Source organism: Barbatula barbatula (genome assembly GCF_947034865.1).
Source record: "Barbatula barbatula genome assembly, chromosome: 4".
Taxonomy (NCBI): Eukaryota; Metazoa; Chordata; class Actinopteri; order Cypriniformes; family Nemacheilidae; genus Barbatula; species Barbatula barbatula.
The window spans coordinates 1,673,218-1,701,119 of NC_136768.1; the positions used below are offsets into that span (position 1 = coordinate 1,673,218).

Below are 27,902 nucleotides of genomic sequence, written 5' to 3' on the forward strand. Positions count from 1 at the left end.
TGGTGAGTGGGCTTTATTCATCCTTGACAGAAGGTCCTGGAAATGAGTTAAAGTTTGGCACAATCATAAGCCTTCGCTCTCTCAAGCACTCATGGTATTAAATTAAGCCTGGCCAAAGCCTGTAGAGGATTTTGCACCTTCACAGTCCCCAATCTTACTACCTGAATGCGTTTCAGCTCGCCGGCGCCATGGCCGTGAATAGATCATCTTCGTTTGCTGGTAAGTCAGGACAACACCATTCACAGACACAAATGCCTGCACATAGTCTTACGGCGCGTTAAAAACTCCCCATGTGACTTTTGATTTTGAAGTACACCATCGCCCATCATAGAATGCGCTTTGGATGACATGCTCGTTAACGACACAAAGTATGTAGGTAGTTTTCCATAGATTCATTAGGCCTATTCAATGATTATTCCAACTAGGCCTATAAAGACAGACATGGACTTCCATATGTTTAAATCAAATGTTTTGATATGATTATTATTTATATATAATTTAATATAATAGCTTAATTTCTGTTTCAATTCTTTATTTTGGCGCAAATAGTTTTATTTGATAAAATGTGTTTTTTGAATGTATTAAATGTTGATTGCCTAGTATTATTTATTACAGTGAATATACCTGTTAACATTATTGTATTTTGTACAACATTTGCTTTACGATTCGATCCGTAAACTTGGGAGTAAATAAAAAAATATTTTATATATCATCTATCATCATTAGGCTACCATTATTTATTTTATTATAACTATTATTTATTTTATATTTGTGTTACATATATAGGCACTTAATCGCTTTTTCCTATGAACAGATGCGCTTCACTGTGTTGTAAGTGGAGTCAGCGCTGCGTTGAGCGAGTCGTCCTCTATATACAGTGAATTAGTGGATCTGTCTGGAGCTGAAGATACACCCCACGCATTTGAGGATTCTTTTGACCTCATTGAAGAGTCTTTGCATCATGTGAGTAAAGTGTCCATGTGCAAAAGCTTTCATGCTTTCACAACTTGTGAATAGGGATGTGGTTTCATAAATAGACATAAATATATATATTATATATGTATTATTATATATATATATATATATAAAATACAGTATATATTATAAAATGGGTAGCTCAAGTGAGACTGTTTATGTCTCCTCTGAGTTATGCGTTTATTCAACACTGTAGCTACATGATAGTACCCCTAATTACCCCTATTTAATAGTTTTAATATAGTAATAAATATTGATAAATAATTTATTTTATCCGGATAGATTACCCTATGTAAAACCATAATTTTATAATTAAAAAAATAGCATTGGATAAACTATGGTAAAACCACATGACTACTATATTGCTACTATGATTTTACTAAAAATAAAACCCAAAAGCTTTATTTGTTTATTAAATTGAGGCAATAAGAGATCAACACAAAGATGCTATTGTATATTTATGTTTGATAAGTTATAAATCAAGAAAAAACTGTAGAAACAGATCCACGTTATATTACAATAAAAAACGTAACGGATGTGTGAAAATATTCATAATTTTTTTCTGTGCGTCTTGAACCTGTTGGCGAGTCCATCTTTACGCACGCACGGCGCTTAATGATGCGCTCAGGCGCTTGGAGACGCGCAGGTACATCTCGAGGGACAATTAGACCGAGGCGAATCCGAAGTTTCTGTGGAGATGCGTTCTGTTGTGCGTGAAGTAAAGCTTTGCGCTTCCCAGTCAACGGTGCCAAACCAGACAGACGGATGGATTTCATGCTTTACGAGATAGATGGATAAACAGAGAAGATGGATGCTGACGTCTGTGTAGGCTGACAAGAGAAACGGACATGCCACCTGTAAAACGCAGAGGAACTGTTGGTGTCTTATCGTGTCTTTGTGTTTTTCCTTAAGCGTAAAAACATGTTGCAAACAAGTGATAACAAGATACACGTGAGTATGCGTTTGATTTTTAAGTATCAAGTAGGTTACTAACTTGTGATAATAAACCGGTGTCAATGAAACGTGTCTATTGCTTTCACACTTTCGGTCTAAATTTCAGTGCATTGAGAGCAGCCAAATTAAGAAGCAGTAGTCTGACCTACATCTATCCTCACTATAAACCCTCCCCTTTCTACCGATGTTGAATTTGATATGCACAGACACACCGATCACTGAGCCTGGAAACATTAAATTCTCCCTCTCACCTGTTCAGGTGGCCAATAACCTCATGGATATGGACCAGGACCCTCGTAAGCGGCTGTACTTCTCTGACGGGCGAAGGAAAGTGGACTATGTGCTGGTCTATCACTACCGAAAACGTTCCTCTGTCAGGGGGTCCCCTAGACTGTCCATCATTTCCAACGGCAGTTATCCTTTAGGAGTGGAGGAAAAAGACCCAGAGGCAGGAAAGGAGGAACCAGCAGGTGTGGTGTTGGACATCGGACCCCCAGACCCAGCTGATGGGGAGAAAATCATGATCCGAGAGGAGTTTGAAGGCAATTTAAAAGATGCTGGGCTGGAAATTGAACATGATAAAGAGGTAAGCAAAATCTATACATTTCCGTTTTTATTGTGCTGTATTTCTGATCAGGACAAGCACCTATTCAGTTATGAATTCATTGGTTCAGCTTTTTGGAAAATATTTATTTGGTCGTGTTAAGTCTTGTGAGATCCATATCTGGTACATGCTTTACAGAAAGCAGTCACTTTAGATCAGTTATGAAAAGGAAAACATTGGTAGTAATCTTAAAAGTGACCATCACTGTGCTTAGCAGAGACATTTAGGAAGTAAATTAAAAGTTATGCTATTGTGTTGACTGGTGTTTAAATATATAGTATTCTGTGCGTGTGATATGGGCTACTCCTCTGCGTGATAACAGCAGCCTTTCCAGGTTTTACCACACAGCCTTGGATAGAGTTACCATTTCACAGGGCATTAGACCAACTTGGGAATTATCCATGTATTATTGTTTTGTTATGTAAGCCATTACTCCATTTAGCCATTTTTATTTTTTAAATGCATTTATTTATTCATAGATTTACAATAACAAAGCAGTGGAGTAAGTGGCTCATGGCAGCATATGAAATTACCAATCATACCATCATCCATAAGCTGGTAAATAGAGAATTCATTGAAGAGTGGTGGCACGAAAGTAAATAGTAAGCCATTGCTCTTAAATATGGTCCTTTATTAAGTAATTGGACTGTATTTGTATTGGATTATTGATGTTCCCGAATGAACTCTTTTTTTTTCATCTGTTGCTAATGAGTTTGTTTTTATGCTCCATCTGGGGAATCGGGTGAACTCTCGTACGTCAATTAGCTTTCATTTAACGTATTACTATAGCAGAGATCATGTTTGCATTTGCGCATCATTGTTTTCTAATGTCATTGTTTTGCACAGTCTTTTTTTGTGTCGTGATTAACTGCCAACAATTGTTGGGTGAAGCCACGTAAGATTATCAGGCTGGTAATAGTAGTGATTGTCGACTCTCACGCTAAAGAGCAGGGAACTGGCTGTTGGTAGCACACTGAGTTAACTGTACCCTAGTCTGAAAACGAGCACATTTCTGTTCCAAAGTGAACCGTTTGCTATTTGTCATTGTTGTAAAGAAAGAGTTCCTCGTTCAAATGCTGCTCCACATACATTACACTTTAAATAAATGCTGGGTTGTTTTAAATCATGGTTGGAACAACTCAGCATTTCTTTAAAGTGTAAGTATCCCCACCTCTCCATCACTGTCAACAACACAGAGCTATTTATCATCACTATCATACGCTTGGTGCTGTCATTACATAACCAGGCGGTACTTTGAGGTGAGCTTACTAATTGTTGCAAATACCTGTGGTCAGGCTGTCTGAATTATTCAATCGCTAAGTGAAGTCTGATTGCAGATGTCGTAGCGTTTTATGTCAGAGTCTGGTGTATTGACATTACAGGGAGTTTTGTTTTGATGCTCAATTCCCAAAGGGATGCTAGCTGCTCCTGGTATCACATTTCAGTGGCAGCGCTAGCTATGTTTGTTTGTAGCAAGAGTCCCAGTCTGATGGATAACATTGCTATCCAATAGGGGCAAGAACTGCCAAAATATCAACAAACCCAAGACATGGTTAGAAGACATGTCAACTGACACCTTTTTCGCTCGGTGCGTAAGGACAGTTAATGCTGGGTCTTATAGAAAATGTTTGTGTTTTAAAATCATTTCCCTATCGATGGGAGATTCAACAGGATTACTGCTCAGGCTGTGAGCTCCTAAATCCTCAGAATCACTTATCTTTATTTTTTTTATTAATTATGCCAAATGTCAAAGACAGGGTTTAGCCTTCCACAAGCATCCGTTTCCGCCAGCCGATCTTCGGAAGTCCCGCAAATGTCAATCGCAGCCGGTTTCTGTAGCGATGGCTCTTGCTCAGCCCGCTCAAATCGACCTAATTGCCTTACCCTGCTGAGATGAAGTACTAATTGGAATATCTTATCCTAATTAACCTTCTCAGATCCACATGTTATTTTTATCTCTCCTTTGCGAGTGTGTATATTGGAGAGGGCAGAGAAAAAAAAACCTACGGTGTTAGAATGCAGGGAATCAAGGAGGATGTCCTCAGGTTTCCATCATGTCTTTCTGTCTCATCACTCTCATCTCTGTCTCTCTCTTTCAGTTTCGTCTTCCGTTCCTCTTAACACATGCTTCTTTATATGGCATAGCTGAGCACTGCCAGACGGATCCTGTTACTGGCATCTCTCTATGGACAGAAAGTAGCTTCAGTGTTGGGTTTCATGGCTACAACTTGGAAAATGAGATCATTTCAATACCCCCCAAGTTTATGGAATATATAGTGTCTTTTTAGGGCTCTGTGGTGGGCACGATGACAATTGATTGACATTGTCTTAAAGTCATCATGAAATCAAACAGGAAAATTCGAAGAGTTTTACACAGTGTTGCAGTGATTATTATAAATGATGTATCTGTGCACACCATTATTTTTTCAAAATGAATTTGTACTTGTAATCGTTAATAAAAAACGTTGCGCTCCTTTCCCCCTCTCAACAACAACTCTTCACCATATGACGTAAACAAGAAAAAAGAGGCAGGACTATACTGACTGTCCAATGGCCAGGGTGTTTTAATTCTCCCCTCAAGGCCCAACATACAACAAACCAATCAAAAAGGGAAAAGCAATGGACAGCCCCACCCACATTATTTTAAAATTTCAGAAGCTGTTTCACTCGGATATGTGTCACGATATGGAAAAGAAAGTCAATCACAACTTCCATTTCATGGTGACTAAGGCAATATTTTGGGATCATTTCGAACTGGTGTCTACCTAAAGGCCACCTAAAGTGTCAGAAACGCCCCTGGTATTTATAATACAATGGACAAACAAAGTTTAGCATTCCTTTATTTATAAGAGAGAGCTTATTATATTGTCTTTAAGACGTTCAAATGTATCACAAACGGTTCAAAAGTTTTTTATTGCACTATTGGACTTCCAAGGGGCACATTAAACATTGCTTGTTTTTGTGATTTGTATACAGTATACGCTCCATATGGGTGTAGTATATCCGATTTATCTTTTCATATACACTTTACAGACCAAGGTCCACGGACATGCCTTCATCCGTCTTCATGCACCGTGGCAGGTGTTGAGCAGAGAGGCGGAGTTTCTCAAGATCAAGGTGCCCACCAAAAAGGTGAGATACATAAGTGCCTGCCGAGTCTCGGGAGACACTTGACACGCTTGGGACATCCTTGTGTTCCTCGCAAGCTCTCAGACGTCCCTGCATTTGTTATTCAATGTCTCTAATGTGTGTACGAGAGAAAACGAGAAAGTACAAATGAATGATGCAATTTGTTTGTCTGGTTTGATTTTGACTGCTAAATATGGTATTTCATCTTTTATTCAGAGTTACGAGTTAAGGGAAGACACGGGTCTGGTCGCTACCATGAACGAAGTCTGGCGAAAGATAAATCAACCGTTCCAGCCCAAGGTGCCCCATCAGGAGCAGGAGCACAGTCGTACCAAGTTCCTTTCTCACTGTTTCTCCCGGGACAAGCTCCATCTGTGAGTCTTACTCCATTGGGGGTGATGTTGGATTATGTGTGAGGCTCACGGATTCGACCTGCATATCTCATGGTTTCTTTTGCATTCTTTAGGTACAACATCAAGTCCAAAGACACATTTTTTGACAACGCCATAAGGAGCCGAATAGTAAGTCTGTTTTGCTATGGTTGTGTTCTGCTGGCATGGGACAGTTTGATATGTGTTCTTTGGTTGTTGAGCAGAGTACACGGTAAACAAGAGGGAACACAAGTTATTTGCTACTAGCAGGAGATTGAGGTCTCTAGGCGCTCATCTAGGAAACCAAATCCACAGAGAGTGTTCCAGGAACAATTTACATGTTTATTGTTGTCTCTCTCTCTCTCTCTCTCTCTCTCTCTCTTTCTGTGTGTTTTTCCCAGGTGTATGAAATCCTCAGACGTACTGCCTGCACACGGACCTGCCAAACCATGGGTTAGTAATGTGTTAATCCTTAACGTAAAGGCAAAGGGAATCCACAGGATAGTCAGGTCCAGAATGAGAGTTGGATGGGCCAGGGTGCAACTCAAGCCCACACCATATGCTCCCTTGGACTATGCCACTGTGCAGACGGACCGCCAGGAGCAACTGGGAGAGCAAGGCTACCCAGCAGAAGGGATGGATTCATGCTCTCTTTATTTCTCTCTCTCTTATTGTTCACACTTTTGCTATTTCTCATACAAACTGGGTCATAAAGTTCTGTGATTGGGATCCGCCGAATTAAAGCCGGGTCCATTGAGGTTGAGCGGGGGGGGGGGGGGGTTTAGTGGTGGTCTTTCCAGCATGTTGCTGGGGAGCTACTTTATATTTAATTGAGGGCTAATAACCAGAGCGTACGTGTCGTTCCTTTGAGGACTGATTAATTACTTTGATAAAGCCTGTGTTCCACATGTCAGACTCCTATTGCCTTGAGAACTCTGGCTGCTGGCTTTCCGAAAGCAATGAGTTGGGTCACGTTAAAGTCACAGCAGTCGTTATTATTCCCACAGGCGATGCAGGGTATTTTGAGGCACTCTCTTTGTTTTCTCGCAGGTATCACCACGCTGATGGCTAATGGCGTTTATGATTCAGCGTTCCCGCTGCATGATGTGAGTTGTTTTTGTGAGGTGTTTTTTGACACCTCTTTTTCCTCTGAGCCAAATATCTGTTTAGTTGAAACGTGAAGCACGAAACATGTTTTTGTATGATTACAGGGAGACTTTCATCCCACTGGTCAGATGGAAGGAAAGAATGATAGACAGGTACGATGCTATTGGAAATTACATTTAAAAATGCTGCGATAATATTGCTATACCAAATATCTATATTGAAAGAGCTGATTCCCAATTCTGTATTTGTTTCAGCTGTTACATGATGAGTGGGCAAGATACGGTGCTTTTTACAAATATCAGCCTGTTGATCTCATCAGGTAACCCTTGAATCACTTTGCCTTACATTTAATAAACTGCAGAATGCATGCTTTTAAAATCCACTCTACTTTGGACCTCAGGAGGTACTTTGGGGAGAAGATTGGTCTCTACTTTGCCTGGCTTGGTCTCTATACTCAGTTGCTGATCCCTGCATCTGTGGTAGGCATCATCGTGTTCTTTTACGGCTGGGCCACTGTGGAAACAAACATACCCAGGTACGTGGCAATAATGTGCTCCAAGGGTCTGGCTTGGGGCACTGTTTGTGGGTGGGCACAAGATAGTTGCAGGCATAGACTGTGATTCCACAAATTTACAATGAGGAATTAAAAATGTAACAAAATATGTTCTGGTATTTATTTTGCTGATGTTTTTTCACGCGTTTAATTGATGGTGAAATTAAACGTGTTCTAACAGTGTGTTTATTATTGTGATCTTTTTAAAGGTTAGCCAACTGATGTTTAGTTTGAGATCGTAATGAACCTTTTCATACATTAGAGTAACTTGGTAGTTTTTTACTCTCACAAATTTCACATTTTTGCAATGGGCACACCCTTGTATCCAAAGCAACTTACGACAAATGCATTTAAAGATGCATTTATGGTTTAGATGCACCTAGGTGAAAATGCTGCAGATCAAGATCATTATTAAATCATTTTGTTGGACTGTGGCTCACCATGTCTAAGTTTGCGTGTGTTGTTTTTTGTTTCTGCCAGCCAGGAGATGTGCGATGAAGATCAGAACTTCACCATGTGTCCCCTCTGTGATCGCGCATGTGACTTCTGGCATCTGAGCACCGCGTGTGGCACAGCGCGTGCCAGCCATCTCTTTGACAACCCGGCCACTGTGTTCTTTGCAATCTTCATGTCCCTTTGGGGTACGACCTAGAACCATCTGGTTTCATTATCTTGCATTTCATTGTCTTATTTCATTTTTGTCAAATAGATCTTTTGCTAGTACAATTGAATATTCTGTTTATATGCTCATGTTTTGATTTTACATACATGTTTGCTAACGTGCTAGCTCACATCTGCTATTCTGCCTTGTTGAACATGAGACCAGCTCGAGCGGGGGTAGCATTAATGAATAGAAGTCTCTCTTCAGTGATGGATATGAAGTGATGTTGAATGGCCAGAGAGTAGTGTTACCTTTACTTTCACTAACTGTATCCCAGGCCTGGCTGATGGGGCATTGTGAAGGCGATCAAACCTTGACACTGCACCTGAATGGGATAGCAAATGATATACATTACTACTCATACACAGACCCCCAGCAGGGTGCAGAGAGAATGTACAGTGGGGCAAATAAGTATTTGATACACTGTCGCTTTTTCAGGTTTTCCCCCTTACAAAGAATGGAGAGATCTGTAACTTGCATCGTAGGTACACCTCAATTGTGAGAGACCGAATGTAAAATAAAATCAAGAAAATCACATTGAAGGATATTTTAATAATTAATTAAAATGTTATTGCAAGAAATAAGTGTTTGATCACCTACCAGCAAGAAGTCTGGCTCTCACAGACCTGTTAGTTTGTCTTTAAGAAGCCCTCCTGTCCTCCACTCATTACCTGTATTAATTGCACCTGTTTGAACTTGTTACCTGTATAAAAGACACCTGTCCACACACACACACTCAATCAATCAGACTCCAACCTCTCCACTATTGGCAAGAATGTTGATCAGCTGTGGCCTAGGGGTTAGAGCGTTCGGCTTGTGACCAGAAGGTTGCTGGTTCAAATCTCAGTGCCAGCAGGGCATGACTGAATGTTGAGAAGGATGAGTACAATCCCAAGAACACCATCCCTTTGTTCTCCGTTAGCGCCCCATTAGTGTTCATCCCTTTCATCTTCCCGCTGGTTCCTTTTAGTGTTTAATCCTCATCACGGTCCCTGTCCAATTTTCCCTGGTTATGTTTTCACTATATATTGTCTCAGTTCTCTTAGTCCCTCGTTGGTGTATTGTGCATGTGTACGTCATCCCATTGTCTGATCCGTGGATAACCTGGTTCCTGTGCGAGAATCATCTCTGGACTTATTATTTATTCTGGACCTTGTTTGCTTTGTTCCCACGTGGAAGTTTTTGATTCTTATTTTGTTTGTTGTTTTTTCCCCATTGTGGGTTTTTGTTTTGTTACATTTATTTAAATTAAATTTTAAAGGCCCAGTGAAATAAAAAAAAATGACAATGCCTAATTTTTCATGAAATATTGCAGCGCTAACTGTAAATAATTATCGATGTGGGTCATTCTCTTTTGTTAATGTTTAGTTAAAATCTAAAAATTCACATCCCTCCCACATTATGTATGTTAGACGGCTTGGGCGGAGAATCCGTTAACTCCTCCCCTTCAACAGTCAGCTCCATTTCAGAATGCAACACCTGTTTTTATACATCCAATCGCAGAGAAAGATGAAAGCCACGCCCACAAGAAATTCCATTTCACTCTGAAATGCGTCAAAATACATAGGTAATAACGATCACAACTTCCCGTTCACGGTGACTTTAAATGTCACATAGCATAAGCGTAAATTATCGTATAAATGTGAATACGCATCCCTTCATGCTTGTTTAATATAGTTTATTTTTCATTCAAACCAAAAATATGCAGAATATTTCAATTAAGTCGATTTAATTTTCTTAGATATTATTTGGGGATTCTTAATTACCACATAGAGTCAGGACCTCGGATTATTGTCCCATCCGAAGTATGGTGCTTTTTTTTACTTGTCAATGAATTTGTAGATGGGATATGATTTATCATGGGTTTAAATCTTGGCACCATGAACCATCTTTTGCTTCTGTGTTCCTATATGGCTCGGCCCTGGTAGACTGAGCTGTCACTCATTTACTGTATGTATGTCTCATGTGTTTCTCACAGCGGCAATGTTTCTTGAACACTGGAAGCGCATACAGATCAGCCTGAACTATAGCTGGGATCTGACAGGCATGGAGGAAGAAGAGGTAAACACACAGTCACAAGAGATCAGACCTCTTACTAAATCACGATTATGTGTGTTGACACATCAGGTCTGGATTCAGTTTTTAATGAGGCTGTATTTTCTTGACCATCACAACTGAAAATGACTAACACTGACTGTAATTTGATGTGACACAATGGTGATGTCCTTATCCGATAGAATTATTGTTTATCTCCCATCACTATCTGTGGATGTACCCGTATGTGGTATCAGGAAAATATGGACTCACCTATTTGTTTTCTTAACTTGTTTCTCCGAATGCAAACTTTCCTGCCAGGAAAAAGCGAAGGTTTGAGTTTTATGTGTGAAACACTTTTCTACTCTCTGAGTTGAATATGCCCTTGCGTTGTGTCCTTGTGTTGCCCTGGGTTTTGACTGCTTTGAATGGTTTGATACTCCACTGTCTCCATCCGTCTACTGGGTCTCGGTCTGAGCAGCAAAGCAATTGCCTCTTTGTCCTCTTGTCTCCAGGAACATCCCAGACCCAAATATGAGACGTTACTCCTTCAGAAGAGACAAAGAAAGATGAAAAATAAGAAGACTAAAAATGAGGTGGGTGAAACTGCGCCTGACTGGCCTACATTTCAGCCCGGTGCATTTGAAAATCAAAAGATGAAGTGTGTCATTTCTGCATCTTTAGTGGCACCAAACTACATTGCAAATTGATTGTTTCAAACGATCATGTGTATTAAAAAAAATTGAATACACACTTGCCTGCCTGTCATTGGAAACGTCAAATAATCGTTTAAACAATTGTTGCTTTGTTTTGTGCTTCAGCAAAGAACAAGTTTAATGCACCACAGAGTGTTTTTTATGCACTTACCTAGAAATGGTTTATATCCAGTCTCCACATTAAAGGTTATTTAAAAAATAAAAAAGGACACACTTCATATTTAAAACTATCAATATATATCGCGTAGCTAACTAAGTGCTCTGTTTTATTGAAAGGAATCAAAATAGGAACTGCTATGGTTGTGGGGACAATGCTGTGGGCCTTTAGTACAGTCTTCCCATAATTCACCCAGTGCTCGCCTAAAGCGTTTGGTACCAGTGCTTTAAGGCCTCGTAGGCTGTGCTTTGGCAAATAAATAAAATAAGAAGTCAGACGGGCGGGAGGGTGATGTAGATTTCTGAGCTGGTGGTGTTTATGGTCTGATTTTCATTGTTATCTAGAGGCTGTTAGCTAGAGTTTTGCTCTCTGTTATTAGCGTTTGTGTGATGGTTAGGATCTGTGTGTTCCAGCCTGAGAGAGGTGTGGAGGAGAGCGGGGAACTGGGGAAGGACAAATGGAGACAAAGGTTACTGTCAGCTATGGCTGCTGGGAATCCGGTAAATGGTTCACTCTCTCTTTCTCCCTGTCTCACTTCTATCTCTCCAGAGCCTTCTTTCACCTGCTTGTGTTAAAGTTTCTGTATCACTCTTTAGGACTCCCTAGTTGTGGGGTTGAAACTTTCTTCTTTGCGCTCTGATGTCATTTGCTTTGTTTGTTCATTGGTGATTTTTAATTGAATTGTCACTTTTGGAAGATGATGTAAACCAACATTTCTTTGTTGCTTTATTTAAATTGTCACACATACATACATTGCATTCATTGCTCTTGATAACCTGACGTCATGGTCATGCACATTGAACACATTGAAAAGAATTGGAGCAATGCCTGATTGGCAACAAGCTTCTCATTTCAAGTATGCGTTACAACCCATTATTTCTCTCTCTTCCTCTCTCTCACACAGACACATTTGGTCTGAGAATTTGAGTCTTCTTTAATTTGCAAATGGCCCACTTGTCTGTCAGAGGGGCTTTGGATTGATGCCGGTGTGGGCTGGTCATGCCGGGCTGTTGTAATGACCAAAACCAGTCATCTCTCAGTGCCCTAATCCGGTTGTAGGACGGTGCATGTCAGGCTAATACAATTAGATAGCATACTCTAAACCTCAATGTGGCCTGGATCCGGCCTGTTTCTTTCTCACTCTGGCAATCTATATATATATATAAAACCTGTGTTAGTAAATACAGTGCATGTTACTTGCTTTAAAACCCTTGCTTTGAAAATATAGACGTTTCGATTTGTTCCTGTTCTTATTTGTTTCTCATTTACTGCTCACAAATGAGGTGTGAACCCTAGAGGTTTGAACGGAGAGAGGTTAGGTTGGAAAATGCAGGTTGTTGATTCCAGTCTCTGGTCTTTGGGTTTGTCTTACATAAAGTGTAATTGGACAGATTAGCTGAGAGTAATTGAAGTGTTGATGTATGACATGGCATTTAAACAGGTACACCAGCATCATTGTTTATTTGTTTGTGTGGAGTTTTTGTCTATAGCATTGTTAAAGGGTTAAGTTTCACAACCCTCTCAAGTTCAAACGTGAATCCTTGTTCGGACTTCGAGAGTGGCGCGTTCCTATCCGTTGCCTACATTATGGCACTTTTCTCATTTTTATGTTTAGCGCTCTGTCCCAGATATGATGGCCCGCGGTCAGTCCTGACCTAGATGTGGCAAACCCTTAAATCAAGGCTGTGCGTGTTAACAGCTTTATTCAAAACAGCTTGGACATAGTTATGTTGTAGATTTGAAAGTTTGGATGTTTTCAGGCTCAGATTGTAAACAAGCCAGTTTCTAAGTGGATGAACAACCCTGCGGAGTAAACACTGTCAGCCAAATAAAGACGAGTCACTAGTTGGTGAGAATCTCTAATTCTCACTGCCGTTTGTAAGAAACCCTCAGACTAAACCAATGAATACTCGAGTAGCAAGTCTAGCGAAAAGCACGTGTTTGTGTAGACAAAGAAAAGAGATGATGAAAGGTATCAGGGTCGCTGAGTTTCCCCAAGTTTTTAGAACGTGTCTGCTTATTTTTCTTCACACAAGAGCTGAGGACTATATTTATTATGCACTCAACTTTCTGTGGGAAACTGAATATTTGCTGTGTGCAAATTCGAATTTTATTTAATGAAAAAAACGATTGCCTCTCGATTTCCGATCTGTCTGCAATATATGAGACAGGCTGGCCAGCAGAGAGCGCTAGACTCCATGCAAGTGAGTGTATTGTACAGTATATGCATGGCGTCTAAGTGTTCTCCCATGCTGGGTTGAGCGCCAAACCTCTGGTTATAACAGTACTAGTCACATCTCCATGGAAACATGGTACACTCAAAACCCCATCCTTCATCTGCCCGGATGGATTCATCACAGCTCTTAAAATCCTTATCACATAGCTATGTCATCCTGCCAGCTATCTTTCACTTTTAGGAATGTGGAAATTTGTTCTACACGGAGGGACTGTGTTGTTCATTTGTGCTTTTGCATAACTCTGGTGTAACCCGGTCACATTATGCCTTTCGATTGATCGGATGCTGTACATTTGCCTACACAAATGTGTAAAATTCTAATATTAGTGTGCTAAATATAAATGTGGTGCACATCATTAAAAACTTGAAAAGGAAAGTGGCAGAAATGACTTCATAAGGCAGCTGCTGTGTGTCTTTTTTATGTTTCCTGAATAAACAGATGCATATTGTATGCATTTCAGATTACCTATCCATGACGAATGTGTCTTCACTGGATTTTCCAGATCGGTAAAAATGAATGAAGCTTACAGTAAATACCCTGGTGGTTCACTGGTTTCATATACAGTTCTGTGTAATCCCAATGCAACCATCTGAATTAAACGTTTAAATGGGTTCACAAGCTCTCTGTATTGTTTAGATGTGTTGACAGTTGACGGAGGGCTTTTTTGATTTTATTAGCATCTGACCATTAAAATGATATCAAGATCTGAGCAGGAAGTCTGGGACCTTTGATACACAATGTTAAATAAATAAATATGCCATTCGTCTTTTAAATATAATCCATTTTTTATATAAAACCCACACCCGTCTGTACTCCCACGCAAGTCGTATATTAAAAGGATCAATGCTGATGTGAAGAGTGTGTGCATTTCTTTGTATTTAATCCCTATCTGGTGGTCTTGGACGGCAGCGCTGGGCTGGAAAGAGATGAGGGTGTGCTTTAAAGGGATTTCAGATCTGTCAGATGGGGGCTCACAGCAAATTAATTCCCATCTGTACTGGACTTTCAAACGACAATTTTCAGTCAAGCCACTTTAGTCTCATAAAGACCCCAAAAGCTGTTTTTATCGGTTCATGACCCAAAAATAATCACCAGGAGACTTCTGCACTGTAAAAATCTCTACCGTGTGTGCCAGCGTGATCACGGTGTGGGCGCTGGCACAGTTCCGGTTATCTCTGTCTTTGGCTTACAGTGCAGTTGGAGGGGGCGAGAGAAAGATGCATTTGTGATGTCAATGTGAGCACGACATCACTGCAGGGCGACATATGGTCGTTGAGGAAATCCCCATGCTGGTGATCCTGTCAGTAATTTCCCAAAGGGCTTAGCGTGGGCCCGTTGGGAGGGTTGTGTGTCCAACTTGTGTGTGTCAGTGTTTGTGTAAGACAGCAATCACTAACAAAGCTGAGACCATTAACATTTCTAACCTCACCGATTGACAGACCGATGCGGCACTGTGAGGTCGATATGAAGTTTTCTTTGTAATAAACAGGTTGTCCCATCGCAAAGCCAAATGCTGAAGTTTTCTTATGTGTGGGGGTCGTGTATTATTTATATTTTAAAATGAGATGAATTCATATTTTTTTGCTTCAGTCCTTTGAGAAGCATTTCTTGAGAGCATTTGCACTCGTGTCATAGGTGTAATTTTTGCAAGTTTGAAATCTGAATTCTGTTGAGATATGTTTTTGTTTACAATGTGGTGAACATTTGCACGAGCGAGACCACTAAACGTCATTGGTTTTGGTGCAGCATTTTGATAGCTGAATCTGTCAGGAAATGGAGATTAAGAAAGTGATATTCTTCATCTGACAGCTGTTAGACGCCGTGGCTTCTTTGGAAACCGAGGTCTCTACTGTCACCGAGCTGTTGGGTTTATCTGTTCATCTATATCAACTGTATAACCTAAAGACAATGGCTTCTTGTCCTCAGTCCACTATCACGCAAACATGCAACCTCACATGAGCTGTTTGACGTTTCCAATGTGTCCAGCTTTGAGAAACAAAAACTGTCATTTCTGTAGTATTCTGATTGAAGAGATAAAAGCAGGTTACATGATTCATAAGTCAGAGCAAAAAAGTAATGTGGCGGATTACATAATCAAGAATGCTGTTTTTTTGCTTTTTGTTGGCAGGCCTCTTTTGTTAAAATGACTTATTACAAGAATCTGCGCCCACAGATAATTTAACAGAAATCGGATGGCTGTCATCTTCCTTCCCTGCTTTTGTACACTCAACTCCATTGAACACAAACACAGTATTTGCATTCACATATTACAAATAAACTTTATTTGTGGTACATGACATGACAGCATATTTATGGCAAACAAAGCAAGACTTTTTGGCCTCTCTTGACATTTGTGTACCAGCATTACAGTCCCATAAATCCATTTGCACAGTGTAGCCGTTCTCAGTTTGGTTTTATAAGAGAGGAACACATTCGATCACTGAAAACATCATAATGAAGAGTGAGCAGCGGGTGAGACCGCAGACCTGCCGTAAATGCACTCATTACGGGGTGAGGCTTTGCGAATGGAGCCTATCGACCGTGATTTATGGCAAGATTGCGTGACCCACATTCGTTATTCTGGAGACGATAAAGCTGTGAGATCTTGTGGTTACAGTCTGGGTGCTGTGCCTTTCCAAGATCCCAAGGGCCAAGGTTTAGACACGCGCTGTTGCTAGATGGTGCTGTCGGATAATGAGTGCAATTACAGAAGTGATGGCATGTGTTACCAGGCACTTGTAAAATCCTATAACTCATATAAAGAAATGTAAGATATGCAGGATATTTCAAACCCTAATGAGTTGCATGATGTCAAAGACTGTTCCTGTATTAAATGCAGCATTGCATGTGTCTGTTTTTTTTATATTTGTGGAAATGTTTTAACTAATTTATTTTTGTGCTTAACAGAGTATCATGTTTCAAATCTGTCATTTATTAGTTTTTCTTTCGGTTTGGATGATTCCCTAGAAAGGAGCTTTCCATAGTCAGTGAGGCGGCAATTTTGTACATGTTTCCTTAGAAAAACACATTTATTCACATTGCTTGTCAGCTTGTTTCAATTGCAATGTTTTTTAGGACTTATAAAGGGAATATTAATACTCGCTTAACAATCATGTGGTTTCATACTTTTTTCCACAAATCTGAATCCCTTTTTCCTTAAGCTGTTTTTCTCGCTCTCCTCAATCCGTTCCCCCATCAGAATTTATTATAACAGTAATGTTGTCTATCTCCCTAGAGGAACATATATTTTAGTCAGCTGTCTCAAACTTCACAATGAAGGTAAACTCTCTAGGAACTGAGCGGTTTACTGTAACTCCACCACTGCGGTTGAGTTCTGCCAGGGCAGGACATGTTTATCACCAGCTACTGCTGTTGTTTTTGGCTTGTGATAGTGATGCAGAGAGAACTAAAAGACAAAGTTAGGTTGTTTTGGTCACTTAAATAGGTTCTCAGGCCGGAAATTTTGAAGATATGATCTGTTTCGTGAATGTACAGAATGTACTCTCTCTGGCGGAAGTCCAGGTGTTAATGACCCTAATGTTGTCATGTTTTTACAAGAATATTTCCCTCTGCTAGTTTGTATGTCACTGAGACAAAACAAGTTAAAACAGAATAGTTCTCATTGAGAAAAAGGCAAAACATTGAAGAACCACACACTTCCATAGCTTCATTTCAGTCTTTTTGTCTTTACAGCCTGGAAACGAGAAGTTAACGTGGAGAGATCGACTGCCTGGGTATTTAATCAACATTTCGTCTATTCTCCTTATGGTGAGCAATGTACATCCAGTTTAATGCAATTATTATGTTGATACATTTTTTATTATTGGCTCACAGGTTCATGCCTCATGAGTGTGCTTTTATCTTTGCGTCTTTCATTTCCCTTCCACCCTCTCTCTCTCTCTCTCTCTCTCTCTCTCTCTCTCTCTCTCTCTCTCTCTCTCTCTCTCTCTCACTCTCTGTAGTTTGGTGTGACTTGTTCCGCCGTGTTCAGCGTGATCATTTACCGCATCACCATCTCCGCACTAATGGCGATGAGCCCGGACCCAGAGGTCAAGTCCAACGTGCGAGTGACAGTCACCGCCACCGCCGTCATCATAAATCTGGTGGTCATTCTCATCCTGGATGAGATCTATGGAATGGTGGCTGCCTGGCTCACGGAATTGGGTGAGATGTTGTTCGCATCCTTATATACAGCCACCTCTTTTGGTCAGGTTCCTAACTCCATCTGCTGATGTCCCTTCATCCCTTTTCCGGCCACCGCACGACATGAATCTTTCTCTCTCTCTCTGCCGCTACTGGGACACTGGAGAATACTCAGTCCGCCATCAGCGAGATTTCCTTAAGACGTTTTAATAAATGAGTGTCTCTGTGGATATGTAGAGAGGGAGGGAAAGGAGAAAGCATGTGTTGTCATCTACTGAATAAGACATAGACTTTCACTTGTAGAGTCTGACCGCATGCGGTCTTTAACCTATTTCCAAACCCCCAGATTGTTGAAGAATTGTGTTTGTGTTAGTAACATGCTTTATTCATGAATGCATTTAGTTGTTGCCAATGTGTTGAAAATGTAGCATAACCCGGCATAAGAAAATGTAATTCCAGACATGTTTAGCCCAAAATTTATCAATGCAAAAGATCTCCTCTATTTTTACAACCTTCAACATTCAAACATATTTTCAAGCCATTGCCCATTCATTGGATCCCAGAACATTCAAGGAGGTAGTTGAATTTGATATTGTGGCCAGTTTTAACCCCAAACGATTGTGCATTCATGTGTCTTCAGAGATCCCGAAAACCGAGAGCAACTTTGAGGAACGTCTGATTCTGAAAGCTTTTCTTCTAAAGTTCATGAATGCTTATGCACCCATCTTCTATGTGGCATTCTTCAAAGGGAGGTGGGTGGACAAATTCTGATGCTGAATACTTAATGTGTTTTCAAAACTGAACATGATAAGGCTAAAATGAAACGCAAGCACAAGACAATAGTAAAACATGAAAATATCAAACTTAAACCTTGGCCTCACTCCTTTGTTTTACAGGTTTGCAGGGCGACCCGGGGACTATGTTTATGTCTTCAATGACTACAGGATGGAGGAGGTGATTATGGCTTTGCATCCCAAATCATTGTTTCGACTACATATGTGAATGGTTGTGATATATATTTTAAATGCATGAAACCGTAAAAGCAACTTTGTTAATTTTCAGTGTGCACCTGGAGGGTGTCTCATCGAACTTTGCATTCAGCTAAGCATCATCATGTTGGGAAAGCAGCTTATTCAGAATAACATCTTTGAAATCGGCATTCCGTAAGTTTCTGCGGATCTCATCGAACACGCTCTACCACTCGATCCAGATAAATGCAGTATGCTTTCACCAAATTCTTACATTCAACAGATTCATTTGATTCCTCATTGCAAGAATGACTCCTGCTAAAAAGGTTTTATAGATAGAGCCAAATAACTGCTTTCACTGTTTTGGCATGTCTCTGCCTACAGACACCTCGGGTGGTAATATAGGCTAGATTCCTGTCTAAGTTCACAAGTTTGCACAGGCGAAATATCCCAACACTGAGGTTGATAAGATGCATATTAGGGTGACTTGTTAATGCTGTAGCCTGTACATGCGTATGCACACAAAAAGATCAACCTAAATTTGACCAGAAAGGCTGGGTGTGGTATTATAGGTTTATTAGGCACACAAACTAAAACTTATGTAATGTGGTGTGCAGAATCAATTAAAACATCGTCCGATTCTCTGGAAATTATTAATCTGTTTTCTTAAATCTGTTTCATCATCTATTGAAAACTCACTCTGTTTCTGAGAAGTGTGTCATTGGTGTGTCAAAACTGTGGTATATCCAGTTAATCTGACATTACCTAATAGACATTAATGATCTAAGTATGATTCTTGGAACAGCTCGGAGTGCTACCCCTTGGCTTGATTCCCACATTTTTTCATGTGCCGTTCTAAAATCAAATTTTGGTGTCAGCGATATACAGAGCTCATCAACCTCTGGAAAGGGGTCCGGAAAAGCTAGATGTATGTGACTTTTGTTTCTTGTGCCTACACTTACATTTCTTGTAGCATAAGGCCTAATCTTACCATGATAACATAACAACCGCAACTTATATTGCAGCTCAGTAGCGTTAATCGCATGTGTGTGTTTTTTTAAAAGAGCCTAATTTCTAAATAGTTCATTTACAGGGAGAGTTAACCAAGAATGAATTATTTGCTGTTGTTTACTCTCACTTGTGTTTGACTTGATATATTCCATTCCAAAACTTCAAAAGGTGAATATAAATCAATCGAATGACACCTTGACTTTAAAGCGTTTTGAAGTTGTTCAATAATATTTGTGGGCAGATCGAAATTTAAGTTGTTTTTCATTGAGGATCATCATCGTCATTGAGCAGTTATATCTCATGACAAGTTGAATTACGACTACTCCATATGTACCATGATGGAGATCAAAAGGGATAGGAGGACTTGATATCCCTCTACACAGAGACCTGACATACATCAAATTGATGTACCGTGCAATACTTTCTATATACATGAATGTGAATACTGTGAGTTCAGTTGTCTTTGTACAGTTGTTGTCCATCTGCAGCATCTGCGTGCATTTCTAAATTCAAATGAAGTGAGCTTTATCATGGATGGAGGCGAGCACTTACGATACAAAGGTGTGCATAAAAAAGTAATGTGCTAGAAAGGCAGTCGTTTTGCAAACTAAATAATGCAGCGGATGCATTCTGAGGATTTTATTGAGAACATTTACAGCCAATTCATCTGTTATCAGAGAAAACCAAAGTGAGCTGTCATTGTGTCACACTTTTTACTTGTTTAAAACGTTCAGCGTGAAAACATGAACCCGAAGCTGACCCCACATTCCATCCTGTTTCAGAAACATAATGAAAGTGCAGGTTAAATTAGGTCCGACTCTGTGATGTGCTCGTGAAATCATGCCAAGTATAAGCAAAAATAAAGGGCACGTCTGCTGGCGACGCTTCTGCGGTCAAATAAAACATTACACAAAGCTGTTGGATTTTTCAACTTTTGACAAATTTCCTAATTCTGCAAACCTACGGGGTTGATGGGGTATGTAAGCAATCTTTTGTCTGTCTTTGAAATCCCAGACCCTGTAATGAGAGGTTTGTCTTTAAATGTGAGTTATTTATTGCGACCACCTCCTGATGGAGGTCCTGTGATCTTCACTTGGGTTAGTAAACATGTATAGTGTGTCTACCGTTGTGATGGAACCTAGATATTTTACAGGTTTGATGAAGAACTGTATGGGTTTACTAATATAAAACATTGCTGCACATGAATGTTGAAATAAAATAAATGATTATTTTCCCGTTCCTTATAATCAAGTTGGAAAAGATAGCTTCATGCCTCTGTTGTTTCTGGTAGAGTTAGAGAAATATAACAACAAAGCAAGTGAACATGTTTGAAAAATAATGACAGAGATGTCTAGTGTTTCCATGTCTGTACGTGTGGCCCAAATTCTTACCATTTCAAATTCACGTGCCGGTTCACATTATTGAACCAAACCACACAAAGGAATTTTAATTAAAACAATACTCGGACCCAGGCAGCAAGTGTTTTTCATTAAAGGTTTTATTGTGATGATAGAAAAACAATTCACAAGAGTAATCAAATCTGAGAAGTTTTTGTCACAACATCAAGTTTGCACCACAGGTTTTTGTTGTTTACACTCTATCTCGCTCTTCTTCTCTTGACTTTCACTTTAGAAAACTGAAGAAGCTTTGTCGCACACTGAAGGACAAGGAACGGGCCCCCAATGAGGTTGTGGAGCAGCCGAGTCGCCGTCAACAGTGGCACCTGGACTACGACCTGGAGCCATTTGAAGGCCTCACACCCGAATACATGGAGATGAGTGAGTGACACTGTGAAAAAAGTAAAATAAGATGTACTGTGAGAAAACATCTGGTTGATTGAACTCGTGCCCTTAAGCAGGACCACAAGGTTGGTTGCAGGAGGAAGTAGGTTTCTAGATTTCAAGGATTTACACCCTAGTTTTGTCTTTTCACGAAAGACACTGAAACTCCTGAAACAGCACAAAGATTTGGGATGTAGAAGTCATGAATGAGTTTATGAATGAGCTCAATAGGCTCTGGATTTGTATTCCAGCTGTGTTTAGAGTCAGGAAAGGGGCTTCGGTCACTTCCATGTGGCATGCAGCGATACACAACTGACTGCGTGTTTATGTTTCCTTGACGTGAAGGCGAGCTGGTAAACGGCAAAGTTAAACATGTGAAAAAACATTGCAAAATGAAATCGCTATAATTCATCCAACATTTACAAAACATAAACTGTTTGAGAAGGTAAACTCAGATGAATTGTATGTTCATTTGTTTTATTTTGGTCCAAAACATTTGAAAAGGCATGACATTTGTTTTCTAGTGAGTTCAACATTTGCGTTAAATTTAAAACAGCTCTTTGCTTTAAATGGGTTCAATATGTTATTTGGTGAAATTCTGTATAACAGATTGGTTTGCATTTAATCCATCGTATGTGAGAAGGTTTCCTATCATGAGTTCAGATTTAGGCGCTTTGATGTGGTACTTCTGTTTACATTTTGGTTCCTGGGGTGCAAGTAAGTTGCATCATTTTCTTTTGGGAACCTATCTGTGAGAACCTGTACCTTAGTCTTTCTAGAGAATTTGTGGATGTTTTATCCACTGCCAAGTACAACAGTCGTGACATTTTTAGAAATACGAGTTTTTTTAAACAGTCATAAAATGCTTTAGAGACACTCTTAAAAACTAAGGCATGTCCGTCAATCCCGGCTTTAGATGTTTTTCTGAAATTCCCTCCAGTCTGATCTCTAAACCATTGTTAGTTTGTTGCTAAGAAAGAAGTCAAGTGTCAATCAAGACAAAGAAGGAAATGCTGTTTCCCACAAGTCTTGTGTTCCACGTGTCATTGATTGACAAGCTTTATTGGTAATGAAACACAGAGTGTGTTCCTGGGAAGTTTAACACGATCATTACATAAAGGTGGTCATGGCATCCCCATTGTCATGATGATTTTGGTCACAGAGAAGTTACTTAATCTTTGTGAGCTATTGTAGGCATTCTATATTTATAATCAAATATAAAATCAATATTTGTGTTCTGTTAGTTTGAGTTAACATACCCAATGGTCTTTGTGATAACGGCAGGACTTTCTTTTCAACAGATGGTGTTTTATAATTTTTTTAATAAAATGTGAATCATGAAGGTTGTGGTACAAATGGGAAAATAAGTCCAATTCATGTATTTTTGCTCTCTAGTCATTCAGTTTGGTTTCGTGTCGCTCTTCGTGGCTTCCTTTCCACTGGCACCACTTTTTGCTCTCTTAAACAATGTCATCGAGATCCGTCTCGATGCCAAGAAGTTTGTCACGGAACTTCGCAGACCGGATGCCATCAGAGCCAAAGATATCGGTAACATCTTCAATGAATGATGTTTACTTTAAAAATACTTTACACCTACAGTAAATATGCAGTTTTTAAGCTTATGTAATGTAACAAATCAATGAAAATGTTTTTGTCGCAGGTATCTGGTACAACATCTTGAGCGGATTGGGAAAGTTCTCGGTCATCATCAATGTGAGTTTCCACATTAATCATAAATCCTCTCCGGAAGGTTTATTATCATGAGTGATTGTAAAGAGTGACGGGTGTGTCAGTGTCACAGAGGTTTTGTTTTTCTATTCATAAGTTTTGGGTGTTTACTGGGAGTCTTCTGATTTGGAAAGAACGTCGATTAACGTGGAATAGCCTGGGTTCAGATTATTCACTGGAGAAATCCCGTCACGATCATTTATGTCCCACTTTCAATCGACGGTTGATTTCCGAGTACAAAAATGTTTTGTCAGATTCAAGAATTCCTCTGCAAATTTGTTTCGTGCTTGGCTCGCATACTGTACGTTAAATGATAAAGCCCGAGTCGATTTCCTTCAACAGATGTGATGTTATTAATTTTTTGAGTAAGCCCTACGGCACACCCGACAGAGGCCTTTAATGTCTTTCTGAACTTTCATTAAGGAGGCCACATTTACAGTGCTGCTCAACATCTGATCGACTCCAGCTGTGTTTTTCTTAAGAAGTTAAGCATTAGTATAATATCAGACCCTTAAAATGTCATATCTGATCTAATTAAGTGTCACCCGGCATTAATGGTCCCGTTGGTCTGGTTTCTAAAATGGAGATATGTGTTCTAAATCGTTGATAGAAGGGGATATATAAATCGATATGTGGTGTTTATTTCAGGCCTTTGTCATCTCCTTCACATCGGATTTTATTCCCCGACTGGTCTACCAGTACATGTACAGCGAGACGGGCACCATGCATGGCTTTATCAATCACACCCTCTCTTACTTTAATGCAAGCAACTTTAAAGCTGGAACTATACCTTCTGTCTCCGGTCTCAACAAAGACATCACATTGTGCAGGTAGGTCTCCATATGGTGGAGTACTTGTAAATCGGTCATGAATCTATTAACACGATTATCACTGAGCATTAAGCTTTTCCTGAATGATGCATAGAAGCGTTAAAATTTAATATTAACTTATTATCTATATTAAAAATTAAATTTTAACCACAATGTTGAGAGTTTTTAATCATAAACAATGCTGATCGAAACAAGTTTTATTAAATGCCTGTTGGGATTGTTTACTTGTTTCAGTGAATTGTTTATAGTTTCAATAATATGAATAAATTTTACTATTACTATTTATATAATAGTGTCTTATTTAAACTATTATAGTTTCATTAAAACAATAGCTTCCATAAAACTCACTGCCAGTGTAATCGGGGGTTTAGTTCTCTAAGCAAAACAAAATAGTAATTGTGAAATCTTGAATAAACATTTAGAAAGGCACTGTCTGTTCATTATGCTGTGGCTCTGTGTAGAAAAGCACACGACATGTACAGCCTCAGGAAATATCAGCTATCAACTCATGTGCTCCTCTTGATTGATATCTCAAATAATTCTGTCCCACTCACTGAGATAAAGGGATTTTAACAAAAGATAAACACGCCTTTTTTCTACGGTGAAGTATTTGTGGGTTTAATATACAGTAGGTGTGATAACAGTTCAGCTTCTTTGGAATTCTAACGGCCATTGTTCACAAAGTCGCATGCCTGTTTATTTAATCTTTTGGCCAATTGGACAATGCTTCCAGCGACTTTTATGAGTGCTGTGTTCTTAACACTTAAACATGTTTTATAAGATTTTCATCCATTTACTATATAAGATTATTCATCCAGAATACTGCAGATTTCCTTTAAACTCCGTACAGAAATATTGTGACAAACACGCACGGTGTGGCTCTTGTTTGTGTAAACCGACAAAAAACTAAAAATGTTTTCCAATGAAGCCACGCCGTCGCTTACGCGTAATTCTGTTGATAATTTCTCTGGAACGAATTATCTATTGTTAATCTTCTCGAAAAAGCAAACAGCATTTAAATCACCGTAGGCAACTATAGTGGGAATGAGAGCATGCCACACGCATCTGGATGAGTCTCCATCACCCTGAAGTGCAAGATCACGCCACCACTTTCTATTATCTTGGTCGGCCTTCATAACACAGATCAGACACCTGTCAAGACGAGTGTCTTATCACCGTCTGGCTGCTTTTTTCGGTACAGGCAATTGAGAGAGAGATAACATTTTTGTAGGTGGACATTAGTTTGTCTGACCACAGAGGCGAGTGGCAATCTGATGTCTGGGCTTCTCTGACCTTATGTCTTTTTGAAAGGAGCAAAGATAGACAGGAAGAGAGAGAAGGCTAACAAGCTTGTGTTCTAAAATAGGGTTGTGGAAACAAATGAAGTCCATGTTTTAACTGCACCATATTTGCTCTTTCTGTACCGTTATAACCAAACAAGGACTTCACCCAAGGGATCATGTCTTCAGATGAAGATATCGTGCTGTCTAAGGAAAATCAAAACCACGCTTGCACATTCCATGTTGATTACTCTATATGGCCATGAAATCAAAGTGCTATATTAGAAAAACTTGATGTTTACTGTTCATAATTCAATAGAGGGAATCAAAACTTGAGGGAACGGGCTTGTCTAATAAATTAAAGCCAACTCAGTCTGACCCTGTGCAAATAAATATCTAGATTAAATATTGTCCACACTTTTCAAGCGAGACAGGTCTTTGAAATGTATTATGGCGTGAATTTTATGTAACACAGCACTAAACAATACTTTAACTGCATTTTATAATCTTAGTTGATATTGATTTCCTTGCCTCATTTTTTAAATTAGAAGTTGTATCTAATACTGTTCATGCTCATAAAATATGCTCATAAATAATTTAAAATTATTATTAAATACTGCTGTATATGTAATTGTTTGCCCATGGTATCAAATGCATTGTCTTAGGTTAATGTATGAGAAATGTCCCAAACAGGAAAACATTTAACATTTTAACAAAGTCCTTTTTCAAAGAGTTTAACATGTATTTTTTAGTAATGCTGATTGTTTGTTCGGCCCTTTGTAGACCCGTGGACGAATGTCTTGACCATGTGTTTTTAATTCTGTTTCTTTTTATTGCCAGACAGCAAACAGTCCTCACTGGAGATAATGCATGAATGACTCGGGATGTTTAGAGTCTTGTTCTTTGTGTTTGTCTTAGGTACAAAGATTACAGAGAACCACCCTGGTCATCTGAGCCGTATCAGTTCTCCAAACAGTACTGGTCCGTTCTAGCGGCTCGGTTGGGCTTTGTCATATTGTTCCAGGTAAAAAAAACAAATTTCACACTCACATACTATCTGTATAGAAAACACTGGAATAGTGCCGGTGCCTAAAACCATATCTGGGGTATATAATATCTTTCCATTGACAGAATGGAAACATATGTTTTCGTCACACCCCGACTGCTTCATGGCCACGGATGTGTATCATTATCTCTGCCTCACCCATTTACATCTATATGTACATCTGTGTTTAATGTGTTTCCCCCTACAGAACCTCGTGATAACCATGAGCATGCTGGTGGCCTGGGTGATCCCGGACGTTCCCAAGAACATCAGCGAACAGCTGATTAAAGAGAAGACTCTCCTGGTGGACGTCTTTCTGAATGAGGAAAAGGAGAAGCTTCAGCTCATCCAGAGCCTGTTCTCCAAAGACCTGACCCAAGAACAGAAGGAGGAGCTGCAGATCTCAGATCAAACGTCTCTGCCTCTCCAACAATCCCAGACCACACCGGTCCCGCCTGCCCCTGCTCCAGCCTCCACGGCTCCCCGAGCCCGTCCCAGAGCGGCGAGCTTCAGCCAGTTTACTCGTCAGATGTCCATGTCGCCCCGCAGTGACATCAACCAGCACACGGCTGTGTGAGGGCGGTCAGGTGAGCGGATTTGTGCGATTTGACGGAAGGAGCATCTTTTAGAATTACCGAACGCTGGATTTGGAAGATTGCCGGTGGGATGGAAGTTTAAAGCTCTGAGTTTCGGGAATATAATGTCCTCTGTCTTCTTTTTTTCCGCGGAGCATCAGGGGTTTGTTTACTTTTGGTGACCGAACTTGTTTGAATGTGTGTCCATAGGCTCCTTGTATGTTTTATTTCTTTCAGATGTTCCTACGGTTTTCAGGGTCATCTGACACACAAACGTTGCCACAGAGCCGAGCTTCAATAGGACCGCTTGCTATCATTCTATACCCAAATGCGTTTGATAAGCAACGGATCAGTTACAGGTGCAGGTCCTTGGGAAACACTGGGAATCATTTAGTTTTTTTTCCTGTTTGAGGGTTTTTGTCAACAGCTGGATACATTCACTGGACACCCAGACGTTGCATAATCTGTACATGCTGTCCAAATGCAAACTGCTTTGCACATTGTCCATAAGATGTAGCATATAACAACATTTCGTTTTCTCAGGAAACAGCATCACTGTAGGCTGTATTTGTTTCCGTAAATATGAATGTCCTTGGTTAAATAACAGCAATGTTACATGTTAGTAAATTAAGGTGCGAAAAGCACTTGATGTGTGAGCTACAATGAACTCCAAAGTATTCTGTGATATCAAACATGTGGCGAAAACGTGATGTTTGTCTTAAAGCGATAACGCCTCATAATGTAACACGTGAACTGAAATCCAATGTACAAGCACAATTAAGGCAAAATAAAATTAAACTCGCATTTGTCAATCCATACATTAATGTCATGCCTTCTTCTATAGGCCACAGTTGATCACATGTATTTATCTTACACAATTTGTCTTTTTGTGCCCTGTCAACTACAATCCTCTCATGAATTTGCCGTCACTGGCGTGGGAGGGGAACGGGGATGTATGTTGTGTGCCAACATCTGGTCATCAAGTCATTCTCTAAGCCTCATAGGATTTAATGCACATGCAAGAAGAATAAATATTTAATCCC

The 27,902-nt window shown here is 39.8% G+C and overlaps 1 protein-coding gene across 3 annotated transcripts; it reads left to right on the forward strand.

The window, feature by feature from the left end:
• The first annotated feature begins 147 nt into the window (after positions 1-147).
• ano2b (anoctamin 2b) lies at positions 148-27,902 on the forward strand. Of its 3 annotated transcripts, XM_079453882.1 has the most exons (27): positions 148-219; positions 815-963; positions 1,888-1,926; positions 2,189-2,515; positions 5,567-5,665; positions 5,879-6,036; positions 6,129-6,183; positions 6,435-6,486; positions 7,084-7,139; positions 7,245-7,292; positions 7,395-7,459; positions 7,541-7,675; positions 8,174-8,334; positions 10,333-10,415; positions 10,904-10,984; positions 11,675-11,761; positions 17,192-17,266; positions 17,461-17,662; positions 18,282-18,393; positions 18,538-18,595; positions 18,704-18,804; positions 21,253-21,398; positions 22,797-22,949; positions 23,062-23,114; positions 23,778-23,959; positions 26,158-26,263; positions 26,493-27,902. In XM_079453882.1, the coding sequence occupies exons 1-27, from the start codon at positions 189-191 to the stop codon at positions 26,859-26,861; spliced, it is 3,183 nt and encodes a 1,060-aa protein (XP_079310008.1). In that variant the 5' UTR covers positions 148-188; the 3' UTR covers positions 26,862-27,902. The 3 variants fall into 3 exon arrangements, with proteins under 3 accessions (XP_079310008.1, XP_079310010.1, XP_079310009.1); XM_079453884.1 differs by lacking the exon at positions 11,675-11,761; XM_079453883.1 differs by lacking the exon at positions 1,888-1,926.

Bases quoted from the DNA above. Each gene is read 5' to 3' on its own strand.
- ano2b (XM_079453882.1), top strand. From the start codon at position 189: ATGGCCGTGAATAGATCATCTTCGTTTGCTG. The intron at 18,596-18,703 runs GTGATTATGGCT...GTTAATTTTCAG, and splicing joins ATGACTACAGGATGGAGGAG to TGTGCACCTGGAGGGTGTCT. The intron at 23,960-26,157 runs GTAGGTCTCCAT...TGTTTGTCTTAG, and splicing joins AAAGACATCACATTGTGCAG to GTACAAAGATTACAGAGAAC.